The sequence below is a fragment of the Alternaria viburni genome, assembly GCF_023758015.1.
Source record: "Alternaria viburni strain BMP 2772 chromosome Unknown scaffold_2, whole genome shotgun sequence".
Lineage (NCBI taxonomy): Eukaryota > Fungi > Ascomycota > Dothideomycetes > Pleosporales > Pleosporaceae > Alternaria > Alternaria viburni.
In genome coordinates, this window is record NW_026055771.1 from 1,921,382 (window position 1) to 1,935,535 (window position 14,154).

At 53.4% G+C, this 14,154-nt stretch overlaps 3 protein-coding genes across 3 annotated transcripts; 1 reads left to right on the forward strand and 2 right to left on the reverse strand.

Moving 5' to 3' along the window:
- Positions 1-283: 283 nt before the first annotated feature.
- Positions 284-1,894, forward strand: J4E79_001596 (uncharacterized protein; the record flags this gene model as incomplete). The annotated part of the gene is made up of 2 exons (XM_049350504.1): positions 284-1,135; positions 1,199-1,894. 2 exons carry the CDS (start codon positions 284-286, stop codon positions 1,892-1,894), a joined length of 1,548 nt encoding a protein of 515 aa, XP_049215663.1.
- Positions 1,895-5,225: 3,331 nt separating this feature from the next.
- On the reverse strand, positions 5,226-6,635 carry J4E79_001597 (uncharacterized protein; the record flags this gene model as incomplete). Its single annotated transcript, XM_049350505.1, has 3 exons — positions 5,226-5,809; positions 5,865-6,046; positions 6,106-6,635. 3 exons carry the CDS (start codon positions 6,633-6,635, stop codon positions 5,226-5,228), a joined length of 1,296 nt encoding a protein of 431 aa, XP_049215664.1.
- A 3,491-nt stretch (positions 6,636-10,126) lies between these two features.
- J4E79_001598 (uncharacterized protein) lies at positions 10,127-13,741 on the reverse strand (the record flags this gene model as incomplete). Its single annotated transcript, XM_049350506.1, has 6 exons — positions 10,127-11,328; positions 11,383-11,644; positions 11,693-12,186; positions 12,276-13,030; positions 13,087-13,391; positions 13,625-13,741. The coding sequence occupies 6 exons, from the start codon at positions 13,739-13,741 to the stop codon at positions 10,127-10,129; spliced, it is 3,135 nt and encodes a 1,044-aa protein (XP_049215665.1).
- Between the last annotated feature and the right edge of the window lie 413 nt (positions 13,742-14,154).

Below are 14,154 nucleotides of genomic sequence, written 5' to 3' on the forward strand. Positions count from 1 at the left end.
TGATAGACGTCTGGCTTGAACACTGGAACGCTTTGCAGACCGTGAACACGAATCCGAATACTACCTATCTTTCAATCTGTGCAAGCTGCGACCGCTTCTTGAAGTCATGATATTCCTTCAATCAATTGACGTCTCTGGACATGGGCTATTGTCAACCTCGTTCGGGGTCGCCGCTTGCCTGGGAGCTTTGTACGCCATCTATCGCAGCCTCCTCCCTCGACCACTCCCAGGAATCCCCTACAACCAGACGTCAGCACGTAGACTGCTGGGCGATGCACCAGACATGCTATGTGAAGTCAGCGTCACTCGGGAGCTTAATGTGTGGCTGGTCAAGCAGGTCAACAAGCTCCAGGCCCCGCTATGTCAGGTCTTCGTGGAGCCGTTCTCAAAGCCTTGGGTCCTGCTCGCTGACCCTATCGAAGCGTACGACATCATGACCCGGCGACCAGATTTTGATCGGTCGAATTTCATCACGGACGGGTTGAGTCCCATGGACAACTTCCATGCGCGAATGAAGACAGGCCCCCAATGGAGAACGACGCGAGCGTGGCTGCAGGATCTGATGAGCCCGACTTTTCTCAATAACGTGGTTGGGCCCGTCATGTTCGATAATACGATGAATCTCATCAGGTTCTGGGATACCAAGACAAGGCTCGCCAACGGTTCCGCGTTCGATGTCAACGATGACTTGGATCATAGTGCGCTGGATGGGATGTTGTCATTCGTATTCGATCGCCATTTCAAGCACACCGCACTCGGCCCACAAATCGAGACACTGTCACGGATAGCCCCAAGCAGTTTGGCAGTAGGGCCCAAAGGGGAAGTGCGGTTTCCAAGGGCTCCAGTCCACGAGTTCATCTCCGCGCTGTATGAGACGGTCGACAAGATCGATGTTGTGACCAAAGCCATGTCGCCCAAACTCGCGATGTGGTTCATTCGTCAGACACCCAGCTATAAGAGAGTGACGGCTGTAAAGAGACAAGTTGTGAAGGAACAAATCCAGGGAGCTCTTCAACGCCTTGAAGCTACGGACGAGCCAAGAACCGCAATCGAGCACATGCTGGTGCGTGAAAAGAAGGCCGCTGAGAAGCATAACCGGAAGGCCGATTTCGGTAATCCTATCATGATGGACGAGGTAAGTCATGGATAGCCTAAATCTCTTTCAGGGTTGGATCTTAGCTAAAGCATCATGCTTCAGATCGCAGGACAATTCATAGCTGGTCTGCATACGACCAGCACGACACTTGCCTGGACATTCATCTACCTCACGCGTCTTCAGCACGTGCAGAGTAAGCTGCGGGATGCACTGCATCAGGCATGCAGCGATGCGCATGCGGAGAAGCGCGTCCCGACACTCGCAGAACTGACCGCGTCGCGCGTTCCTTATCTCGAAGCCGTGCTGGAGGAAACTCTGAGACTCCACGCGACGAGTGTCGCCCGGCAGGCCAAGCGCGACACGGAAGTTCTTGGCCACCGCATCCCCAAAGGAACAAATGTTGTTATGATTGCCAACGGGCCAGGCTTTCACGCGCCAGCTTTCGATATGGAGAGTGCGCGTCGTAGTGCAACGGTCGTCAAGTCGAGAGGATGGCGGGAGACGAGCGACATGCGGGTTTTCGATCCAGAGCGCTGGCTAATCCACAAAGCGGGTGCTGCTGCTGAGGTTGAGTTCGACGCAAACGCGGTACCGCAGATTGCTTTTGGCATGGGCCCTCGCAGCTGCTGGGGGCGAAGAATGGCGTATCTGGAGCTGCGCTTAGTGGTCTGCTTGGTGGTCTGGAATTTCGACTTGTTGGATGTGTCTCCCGACTTGGCTGACCCGAAGGCTAGCTACGGCATCGTCCATCGGGCGGACCAGTGTCATTTGCGATTGAGAGGCAGAAGAACTCTGTGAGTTGTCTAGATAGTTGGTCATTGTATGGGTACCTTGTACTCGATGGAAAGGTGATGGTCTTCGTGTCTTTGCTCCTGCGCGCTGTGCCGGCTGATGACGCGGGCGGCCGGGCTGACTTCGGAACGCCATCTCACACGTGACCTCGGGAGGCCCTACAAACGCGCAAAAGGGTTAGACCTCGGTGTGCATCATCATCGCGCATCACTGACAAACAAATCCATTCACTCCTCTGTTCGCATAAATACAGTATATTCATCCCAATAGCAATCATTTCTACCTTGGCGCAATGTTCGACAGAGGACTATACAAGAAATCGTTAAGCGCACCCGCATCCAGAATTGAGGGAGACGCATCAGACGCCGGCCACGAAGAAGTGTCGCCCGTCGGCTGATGTGCCTGAATCAGATTTGCGATGTCCAGTGGTGATGATGCGTTTTCTGCGCTGAGGCTGGAAATATGCTGCACCATGCTTGTGGAACTGGACGCGCTTCTCTCATTCAGAAGGCAGGACAACGCATTCGCACCTTCTTCAGCCATGACGCTGACTTCAGCTAGGGTGCGTAGACGACCGAGTGCATCGCTAGTAGCCTGAATGCACCGTTGACGACTGAGATGTGGCGTGCCTGACCCGAGAGGGTCGATCTTGGATGTATGACACGGGCCATCTACCCTACCAGCCGGGAACTCGGTGTCCTCACACACGCCGACCAGAATTACTGCAGCTTCGAATGTCGGTAATATAATGCCCGGAAATCTGGTATGAGACCCTCCCAGCTTCGCGTGCAGCTTTGAGACTCCGTCCAGCACCTTGAGTGCTGCCATCGCTAGTGCCTTCTTCTGCGAGGCTAGCAGGACTTGCTTGTACGCAGGAAGTCTTTGAACTTGAGCAGCTGTACAGAGCAATAAGTCACGATAGTTTTGGCATAGACTCTCGTATATGGCGATATGCAGAATCTGCCGCTGAATGGGTAAGCGTCGCGATTGTTCGTCCCACTGCTCGCTTGGCTCAAGAGCGAACGCGGCAGGCATATTGGCAAGGAACTCAGAGCAGAACTGCTCATACTTTTCCTCGGTCGCAGTCGCGTCATACTCTGTATACGATGTCGAGGGGAATTTCCGCCAGAAAGCGGCCAAGCGAGCCTGCAACATTCGTTCCGAGAATGCTTCTGGAGCACTGTCGTCGTCCAGAATGGGTGTAAGATGCATTCGCGGAAGATTGTCCGCATCTAGAGCGGCGGGAAGAAACGGGATGCGATCGAGTTGGCGTGAGAGCATACTACGGTTTGACCTTGTCAGAATAACAAAACGGACATGCGATCACTTCCACTGATAACAGTAAGATATTGTCGTACCTGTCCCAAATGTAGAGGTTACAAAACACTCTCCGTCGCATCTCCTGTTCCAGCCCATGCATCTCTGGCATATGAACTGTGTGATTTCGATGGAGGCCGGCCCTCTGAGCTACCAAAGCAGCTTTGTTGAGCGTTTCCCAGAAAGCCATGTTTTGCCCTTCACATTGAAGTCGCAGCCCCAAGAACGCCAGATGCTGCACGCGTAGTAAAGAGCCTCTGGCATCAAGTCCCGCACATAGACTAGATAGCTTCTCCGCGATGTCATCGCACAACGTGCGGATCTCAGACAAAGACATTCTGCGAATGCGGTCGATGGGATGTGACGGTGAAGGAAGGAACTGGGATGCGTACGAACACATTCGCATGATTAGTACCACGAACTCTACGTAGAAGACTGATGACACAGTTTCCAGGCTCCACAGTTGTTGATACTGTGCTAAGAACCATGGTGGGTGCACAAGCTGCTCCTTCCTATATTTATACATCAGCTTTAGCAAAAGTTTCCCTCATGTAGTGACAAAGATAAGGACATGAAATACTCCTCCTCGCAACTCATGGTTACGATTTCCGTACGATCGACGAAGAAAATACGAGCGGATACTTACCAGTGAATTTCGTCGATATAATACTGGACCAGGAAGTCGCAGATTTGACGATCAGGCAATCCTTTCATTTGTTGTTCGACCTCCGAGGACGCCTCTCGGGTAATGTCCTGATTGCCGTGGTGTTCGCCGCTATTCAGTCCTAGCTGTTTATACCAGTGCTGGTTAGATGGATGATGAATTGATCGGTTGCCTTATTTGTTCAGGTACAGTAACCACCTCATACAAGGAGAAAGCGGAACAGGTCTAGAGCTTGCACCAACACTAGGCCACTTACTTTGCGTGTGTCCATGTTAATGTAGGCTTTAGACCTGTCCAGTCTTTTCCTAGGTTGACGTGCAGTTGGAGGTGCGATCGACTTACCTTACGAATCAAGGCGATTGTATTGCGTTCGCTGTACTCGAAGTATCCAAAAGACTCCGCAACAGAGTTGCTGCTTGGGCCAGGTGTGGAACTTCGCGGTCTTGCGTTGTTCCAATTCGTTAGGGCGTTAGTGGCAGACCCACTGGCATTGCTGTCATGCGGCTGGAGATCGCCATCCGCGGTGAGTTGCTCATGTTCGTTCCCACGATTCTCTACTCTCTGGGTCCGCAGCGACGTGTGATCAGCCTGCAATGCCTGCGAGGGGTAGTATGCGCACTCCTCCGGGCGTCGGCGACGAGAACAATGATCGCAGGGATAGCGACGGTTGCACTACATATTAGCGATACTGAGTTAGCCTAAATTGCCCTCGTGCGTTTTGGTACGTCCTTCACCGGCCCAAAGTTGTGGTTCAAGGCACGTGAGAACAACAAAAGACGGTCGCACCTTTTGTTTCCGTGTGTAGCACGGAATGCACGACGAGACGATGCGTTTCTTTCCAGTGCTCTGCATCATAGAGACAGAAAAAGATGAGAAATGACCAGCAAGCGCGGAGAATCGAGGTCGAGTGTGGGGTGGTGGTGTTTCTTGTGGTCACTCCAGGGCCTGGCGCGGTACCCTTGCACCTGCCAAGCAAGGGAACGGCAAGGGAACGGCACGCATTGCAGCGGAAGTACTGGCGCTGACGGAAGGCGCACATCAAGCCCGTTATGGTGAATGGCTAGAGATAAGATGCACTACAGCGGCAGTCTAAAGATCCGAAAGCATTCATATCCAATAATCAATGCATAAGTATACAGTAGGGCTGACTACATACTGATGGTTGCGTACTCGCGTCATCAGCAGTGGTATGATCTTTTGAACCGGCTTCGTCAAACGTTACACACTATATCTAAATGGGACCACAGTACATGATTCACCGGAAGCAAGCAAGCAATTTTAGCGGTGGATATTCCAATTTTAAACTACCGCGACGCGCATGTATACCAAATCTACCTGACCCTGCAACTGCATTGCTTAGCGTTGCAAGTACACTTCAAGCAGCCCCATTAGACCTTCCGGACGGAAGCTGCGAACCTCGTATCTATCATCCGCTTGTTTCAACAAAGCCTCAAATTCATCCCGAGTGCGCACCTTGCCACCAAAGCTCACCAACATGATGAGGTCAATCTGACGCAGGCCACGCTCAAAGTCGCGTGTTACCGAACCCTGGGCCGGGAGAATCAGGTCATTGATGAGCAGTGGAGTGTTGGGCTCGCAGCGTTCGAGTCCAGGGACTAGAGAGCGCAACATGGTGACAACGTCCTGGTCGCACCAGTTGAGCGCGCACGCCCGCAAGATGTAAGCAGCTGCGTTGCCCACCGGCTGCGGCTCGAAGAAGCTATGCTGCATGAAAGAAACCCGCTTCTTGGTCTCATCAGTGAGCAAAGACTGACCCGCTAGGTGCATGTCGGCGAAGTCTTGCACCACAAAATTGAGAGCTGGAAAATGCTCAGCAAGGGTGACGGAGACTTTGCCGCTACCACCACCCACGTCCACTACAGTGCCCTTGAGGTTGCCCCAGGGAAAGGCTTCCTTAAGGACGTTGATGTTCAGATTCACTGGACACACATCAGCGTCAGACTCTGAGATTGATCAAGAGCAAAGATGACCTACGCTTAGCCCACCCAGCCATGGCTTTAGCAAAGCGAATGGAACGTTGGGTATCCTTCTCGTAGAACTCGAAGATGGGCAGGCCGTGTCGAGTGGTAAACGGCGTGAGTGCACTGTTGTACTCAAGCGGCGATGCTTTCACATTATCAGCTGTAGAAGATGCAGCCTTGAGCATCTCATCGACCCTGTATTGAAGAGGGTCAGTGTGCGGACGAATATACCACAGCTGCGATTTCCGACATACGTGTAATGCACCGTCGAACGAATCTCTTCGTCATGGTGTAGAAGATATGAGCTGGGGCTGTGGGCGACATAGCCATGGGCGGGTTCTCGGAAGATGGACTCGGTGATCAGGAGGCGGACGATGCGGCTGGTCCTGTCCAGGTCAACACCTGCGTGTTTCGCCAAGTCTTCCAGCGAGATATTGCCATGCGCGGGAACTATGCTGAAGAAGTTGAAGTCCAGTGCCACTTGGATGGCTGCGAGCTCGTAGCCCTGGCAGCAAAGTGCGCGGAAGTGTCGTTTGGGCCCCTCGACAAGATATTGGAGGTCTTCCAGGGAACGCTTCAAGTTACCATGAAGCTCAGCGTACTCAATCGTTTCTGGGCGGTCGATGCAGTCTGATGCAAACGTAGGCGATGCATGTTTGTTTGCTACCAAATAGTCGGCGATTGCCTGCGTATGCTGAGTAACCTGTTGAGCAAGGGCGAGCAAGTCGACCGTTTCGGAGTTAGGAGCGGATTTAACGCCGACATCGTTTGCTTGTGTTGACATGATGGCGCTGCGCGTGTCGTGTTGATCAAAATGAATTACTGTCCCTCATGCTTTGAGAACGCATTCTCAAATTATACAAGTCGCCAGTCATCATTTCGGCCATCATGCTCTTGCTTGAGGTTGTGCAGCTGCCGCATCATGTCGGGCCCGGTTTGTTGTCAGACATCGGGCGCGTAATGTTTGTCGCTTGTCCGGGCCAGTCAGCCGATCGCTGCTGGTCGTCGGGTGGGAGTCGTGGGAGTGAAAGGGGGAAATTGGTAATCCCGCTGCTTACCTACATGACCGACGTTTTCGGCCGACATTTTACGGTCCTTGGCACTTTCTCATGTTGTGCATTACCAACCCCGACGCTGCTTGCTCTATTTGGGGGACAAAACATCTGAAAGAAACATGTAGTTACAGTACTCTAGCCGGCAAAATCACACTCGACCTACATCTCTGTTCCTATCTCTTTCTCATGGATTCCAACACCTCTTCGACACCAGTCGCGCGTTCAATCAACGACGAGAAGCCAGCGGAGCCGACCCTTGGCACTCTCGGCGATGCAGCGGAACCGGAGAAGCCTCCGCGCGACATCTCTGGCTGGAAATGGTACCTGACTGTAGTGTCTATCCTGTTCTCCACCTTTCTCTACGCACTTGACGCTACGGTTGTCGCGGACCTCCAGTCTGTCATTGTCGAGGAATTCGGCGGCATCCAGCAGCTGTCGTGGCTGAGTGTTGGCTTCCTGCTTTGCGCTACAGTAACCACTCTTTTTTGGGGACGCGTCTACGGCCAATTCGATGCCAAGTGGCTCTACATTTTCCATGTTGCGATCTTCGAGATTGGCTCCGCCATCTGCGGCGCTGCGCCGTCGATGAACGTGATGATTCTCGGCCGTGCCATTACGGGCTTAGGAGGATCTGGTCTGTACGTCGGCTGCATGACGCTTATTGCGAGCACTACCACCATGTCTGAACGTCCGGTCTACGTTTCTGGCACCGGCTTTACCTGGGGTCTCGGTATCGTCCTGGGCCCAGTCATCGGAGGTGCCTTCAGCGAGTCTGCTGTGGGATGGCGATGGGCGTTCTATATCAACCTACTCATCGGCGCGGCGTGCGCTCCAGTCTACCTGTTCCTCATTCCCAGCAAGGATCCTCGGCCCGGTGTCTCGTTCCGCTCGCGAATTACCGACATGGACTATCCAGGCACTATACTGCAGGCCGGCGCACTGACGACTTTCATCGTTGCCATCAACATGGGTGGTATCTCGTATCCGTGGGACTCAGGCCGGATTATCGCACTGTTTGTCGTATCCGGTGTTCTGTTCATCGTTCTGGGCATACAACAGTATTGGAACATACTCACAACGGAAGCGCGTCGCATCATCCCTGTGCAGTTCTTCCGATCACGGATGGTGCTCATTCTCTTCAGTATCACCGCTGCCGGTGGAGCGTGCTCTTTTGTGCCCATCTACATGGTCCCAATCTTCTTCCAGTTCACCCAGGGCGACGGTCCCCTCGATGCCGGAGTGCGGTTACTCCCTTATATCGTCGTCATGGTCGTTACCGTCTTCATCAATGGTGGCTTGATGTCCAAGTTGGGATACGTCATGCCTTGGTTCCTTGGTGGTGGCGCCCTGGTCGTGATCGGCTCCGCCCTCATGTACACAATCGATCTGGACACTGCTACGGCTCGCGTGTACGGCTTCACAATCCTGATGGGTGTTGGAGTCGGTATGTTCCTCCAGGCGCCATTTTCAGTTGCCCAGGCAGTCGTCGAGCTGGAAAACATTGCGCCAGCGATCAGCTTCATCACTCTGGCTCAGTCTGTGGGCATCACCTTTGCTCTAGCCATCGCCAACGCTATCCTTCTTAACCAAAGCCAGAACAGGATCGAGGGCATTTTGACTGACGTCTCTTCGGCCAATATCCAGGCCGCTATCCTCGGTGCTCGGTCGGATATCGTACAAAACCTATCCCCAGAGTTGAAGACTCGCGTTCTTGCTGCCATTGTCAGTGCCATCAGCAAGACCTACAGCCTTACTATTGCCGGTGGCGCTCTTGTCCTGGTCTTGAGCATCTTCATGCCTCGCAAGCGACTCTTCCAGAAGAATGCTGATAGCACTGCTCCCTAAGCTGGCTTTGGTCACCTACCGTTCCTGTCCTGCTTCTCCAATGTCAGTTTGCATTGCCAGCAGCACACAGCTAGCCTCTGTAGATCAGGGGCGGAAGAAAACGCGCGGATACTACAACACCAACACGGATGCAAGCATGCCTTGCACCGGTTAAAATGTACAATTACCTAATAGATTAATCAACAACCTTCCCTTCATACCACCCAGCTTGCTCCTCAGTGACACATCATGAGCACCAAATCTGAACTGTGTCTGTGACTGATGCTGAGTGTGGCGATACGGAGCACAAGCGTACAAGTAGAGTTCCAAGGTTGGTGATATGCCGGTTGGCCATGTGGGAGAAAAAGAGCGCTGACATCCATGGATGACATCACCAGACGCAGCGCCGAGACACTAGCCCGATTGGGCATCGGCCTTCCGCAACTGGTCCCCCGGCACCTGGGCGTTCAAGTTCGTGGGCCGTGCCACGGACGCACATCCACACGCGCCAATTACAGTCTATAGCATACGACGTGCGATAATTCAAGCTGTGCTCAACCCCCGTATCCTTCCCGACCTTAGGACTCTGTCAATGTCAATTCGACGCATCGTCTAAACTCACCTAGGTACCTAGGTATTTAGATTGTTGGTACATTCTCCATTCGGAGAAGGAATGGATGGACAACCACCTTGTGGTAGGCACTCCCCCGGCGTTGAACCGACAGGAACGCATTGTAAACAATTGTACTCATAACAATCGTCGCGCTCGTTGCAGATGGCACCTTCCACACATTCTGGTCGGCTTGCGATTAACGTCTTAGGCACTTTTAGGTTCTCAGATGTTCTAGCATTCGGTGTGCGTGCGACGACGCCGGCTGGAACAGCCCAGAGCTGAGCATCGGACGTCACTGCGCGGCCATCACTTCGTATGACATTAGTGCCTAGCCAGTTCACGGGACAGACACGGAGGAGGTCATGTTACTTACACGCCTGTGGCAGAACAGTTCCACAGGAATAAGTGCGCACAACTGAATATGTAAACGTTAGCTGACTCTCGATGCGATGGTGCCTAGACAGTGGTGGAACCCACCACCTGGCATTATTTTCCCTATGAAATCGAAGAATACGCGCGATGAGGAGATGAGGGTGTACCGTGAGGAGAGGAAGGCAAAGGAAGAGAAGATTGCAAGGGGGGAAATCGAAGCGGAAGTGCCTGTAGCGTGTAACAGTATCAAGAGTGACTATGATCTCAGCCCTCGCTAGGGGTGGGCTGCGGCTATGACCAGGGCGCTAGAGTTGCTGCTTGCTGGATGGTGAGGAACGAGCGTAGTTGATACAGAGATGTCATTCTCATCCTACTTGATCATCAAAGCACAGGCCGTTACTCTCCACGAACCTAAGTGTAAAGCTCCTCAGTAAGCGCATTCAACCCCATACCCTCCTGCGCAATATCCTCTTCCTTCAAGAAAAGCAACGGCATCTCCACCAGATTTCCCTTGATCGTACTCAGCACCTCCTTAACCTCCCTGACACCCTGTTCGCCCTGGGCGAAGTTCTCCGCAACAACATGGCCCCACTTGTACAAGCTCGGCTTCTTGTTCTCCTTGGCCTTTTGGTCCTGGCCGAAGAAGCGCGAGTAGTACTCGTCGTATTGCTTCCAGTTCTTGACTTCGTCGCTGGGGACGGGGTGGAAGATTTTGCCAAAGGCTTGCGTGTTGGTGTGGGCGCGCCAGTTCCATAGGGCTTGGAAGTCGTCGGAGAGGGGGTCGGCGACTTGGAGGTCTTCGGGGGAGCCCCAGTCGTACTGGTTGGGGACGCCGATGGGCTGGTAGTTGGCGTCTGGGCGTTCCATGTCTTGGGGCTTGAGGAGGCCGAGGTGCTTCCTGAAGAGCTCTCTGCGGAGACTGGCTGCGAACTCAGATGCGCGGTAGGGACGGCCGTCCATGTATGAATCGACGGTCTTGGGGTCTTGGATGATAATTGCAATCTCGGAGTCGTGGTCGCCGAGCTGGGAGCGGTCGTTGAGGTTGGCTGAACCGCAGATGACGATTTGGTCGTCGGCAATGAGAAGCTTGCTGTGGATATATAGCTCCTCAGATACGAAGGCGTCCATCTCATTTTCAGCAGATCCCTCCCAAGGTACACGGCGGATGTCCTCTCCACCAAGCATGTAGCACTCGCTGACGGTGTCCCAGCGCCCATCGCCAAGGCCTTGTCGGCCACCAATCTTGACAGCTTCCTGCTGGTAGCGGTCGTAATCACCCGGTCTGCCCTGACTCTGGGGGCCACCGTCATACTGCTGGTGTCCAGAGGGAGGACGACCGGAGCCATCCATCTCATAGACGCCATACTCCTGGGTGGGTGGTGGGCGGTAGGCTTCGTAGCCACGCGCGTTATCGTGTGCTGCATCGTAACCCTCCTGAGCTTGGTTGTAAGAGACACCGCTACGTTGCTCTGCCTCCTTCATGACCGAGCTGGAGTTGATGCGGTCGTAACTGCGGAGATTGTAGAAGCGGATGTAATCCATCGGGTTGAATCCAGCCCTAGCGATCTCTTCATAAATGGAGTGACCGCCGCGGTTGATGGAGTCGTACTGGACTGTGTGACATCATCGTCAGCATGAAACATGCGGAAGAGACGAATCAAACTTACACTCCATGATGGCTCGAGTGCCCAATGCCTCGTCTAGCTTCAAGTCTCCAGCAAAGGCAGGCACTGCAGGAATCATAACGATCATCTTGTACTTCTCGCCATTTCGGGCAGCACGAACGATGCGCTCAACCATGGCCGCACCGATCTTGTTCTTGATCGGCTTCTGTTGATCGCCGGTAGCAGTGATGAAGAACTGGTTCTCAATGTAGATGAAGTGCTTGCTGTTTTTGATGATCTCACAGTAAGCATTTTGGATGGAATGCTAGCAAGCTTGTCAGTGTTTATCCTCTCAGTCAGACATACTACTAACCTCAGTAGTGACAAGGTTGTGGCTCCATTTGGCGGAACTGCGGGCAATCTGGCAGTCCACCCCACCCCTCTGAGAGCTGTGTTCTGCGTGCGACTGTTGTTGACCGTATTGTCCATGCTCTTGGCCACCGTACTGCTCGAATTTACTCTGCATCTTTTGGCGAAGATGCCCACCAGCGCCGTGTCCGAACAGTCCTCGCTCGCCCTCCTCTTCGCGACCAAATCCACGTTCACCCTCTTCTTCGCCTTCCAATCCTCGCTGCTGCATCGAAGGTGCCTGTTGAGCTCCGCTGCCGGTGTCCGGTAACCTGGTGTATCTGGAAGATTTGTGAGAATACTTCTCGTCGTAGATGAAGTTCCAACGTTGGGCAAAGTGAGTACGAAGATCCTGTACTACAGGACCGGAGAGACACAGTGCTACATCAGACCATCCCATGCGAGAGCTTTGGGTCCTGTCGAGTTTGTTGTTCTCCCAGTGGGTCACGTCTTGGAAGTCTACTCAGTGTCAGCAAACATCACCGCCTCACGTAGGAAGAGACCGCCTGTCTGCCGTCTGACAGCCCTAGAGTACGACGATGACTTACCTAGCATACGAGCGTTGTTGAAGTCTTGACCTGGGAACACGATTCGGTCGATGTTGCCAGGATGCGCGTCAGCAATTGCGTGCTGGTTAGTGTCCCAACGGCCGTAGCAAAGATCCAGTCCTCCCATAAATGCGATGTGACCATCAATGAGGCAAAGCTTCTCGTGATGAGCCCAGTACATGACAGTACCCTCATGAGCACCATAGATCGCCTTTAGGCCGTCTCCGGGAAGCTGGGCGAGCTTTGCTGGGGTGAAGGACATGTTCTTCATCGATGCGAAGAACGAAGACTGTAGTACCGCCGCGTCTGGCAAATGATCGGGGTGACGGAAGACACCAATGTTGGGGTGGAGGTCTTCCAAGTGGTGTTTGGTATGAGATGAGGAGACTGTAATAGGAGGGGCAATCAGCGGATCTGTCTTTTCCCACTCTTCAAGACTTCTGAATATAACATCTAGGCCGACCCGCGTAAGGCCTTTGGTGAACCTATCCGTCGAACTCGGTAAAAGAGAATGAAGGTAGTCTGGTAACGTTGGATTCAAAAACTTACGAGTCAGAGCTTGCGTGACCTCTTTGTACACGATGATGTTGACCTTGACGCCACGTTCTGCTGCCGCATGTAGCAATCGGTCGACCCGGTACTGTTGGTTCTTGGCGGGCGGTCGGCGAAGATACAGCTCGGGAGAGAGCCACCAGTCGAGTATCCAGATCGACTCTTTAGCGCGCTCCAAAGCTATGGAGACGGCGTACATGTAGCTACACATGTCAATTGGATTCGTGTATGATTAGGTATGTGGAAATGTAAAACTTACCTGCATCCGTCAACATACCACTTGGTCTCGTTGCCATGTCGTTCAGGCGCGAAGCTCAAGAAGCGGTGTTGTTCATGGTACTCTTGCCCAGGCTGTGGCTGCCCGCCCTGTTGGCCCTGTTGGCCCTGTTGGCCCTGCTGGCCCTGCTGTTGATATGTGCCCGGCGGGGGCTTCTGCGCGTTATCATCGCCGGATATGGCATCTTTGAGGTCGGAAACGAAGCCGTGGAGAGGGTCGTGGATCTTCTTGAAAAACGACATACCGCCGCTGCCCTGGTTTGAGGATGAAGAAGCGGGCTGGTTGTTCTGCGGTGCTAAGGTTAGGAATTTGTAGATCCAAGACAAGCTTCTAGATACGCGTTCTGTCCCTGCAGCAAGCTAGGCGGTGTAGAATAGGAACGCAAGATACGCGAAGACAGTGAATGACGAGGCAGCCCGACGCTATGACTGTCGGGTAGTGGGGCAATTCCACTTCCTCAACGACGCGATACACAGGGAGCGTACAATGACCGCATGGCGTTTCAAAGAAATGTACTGACCTCTTTTCTGCCAAAGCCAAAACGCCGACCCATGTCGCCTATAAGGCCGCGATCTCCCTCGTCGCCCTCCTGCCCATGGTAGTCGCCATATGCCAGATCATCGTCTCGGCGAGACATTGTGCCGGACTGAGGCTTCTGGTTGTTTGCCACTCAGCGCGAAGGATGTAAAGTGGACGGGGTGTGCTGGAGCTTCAGAGTTGGAGCTCGAGGCCGAATTGACCCCGCGTCATCATCTCAGCGCGACGGACCACGCACATGCAATGCAGGGAAGCCCGAGCGTGCGAGCTGAACATGTGAAACAGACACCAATGAAGCGTGCGCACCCTGATTTCCGTCTCTGTTGGCCAGGCGCGTACCGGCGCTAGGATGCAGCATGTAGCCCCTCATAGCCCTGGAGTACCCCACCATGTACGGAGCTTCCCCCTCTTTTGACAGCTTCGCCATGCTGCGCGACATGTGGTGGTAGCAGTTCAACCACAATATCGCATTACGAACATCAAAGAGAACTGTAATAGAGCTTCCCTAGATGG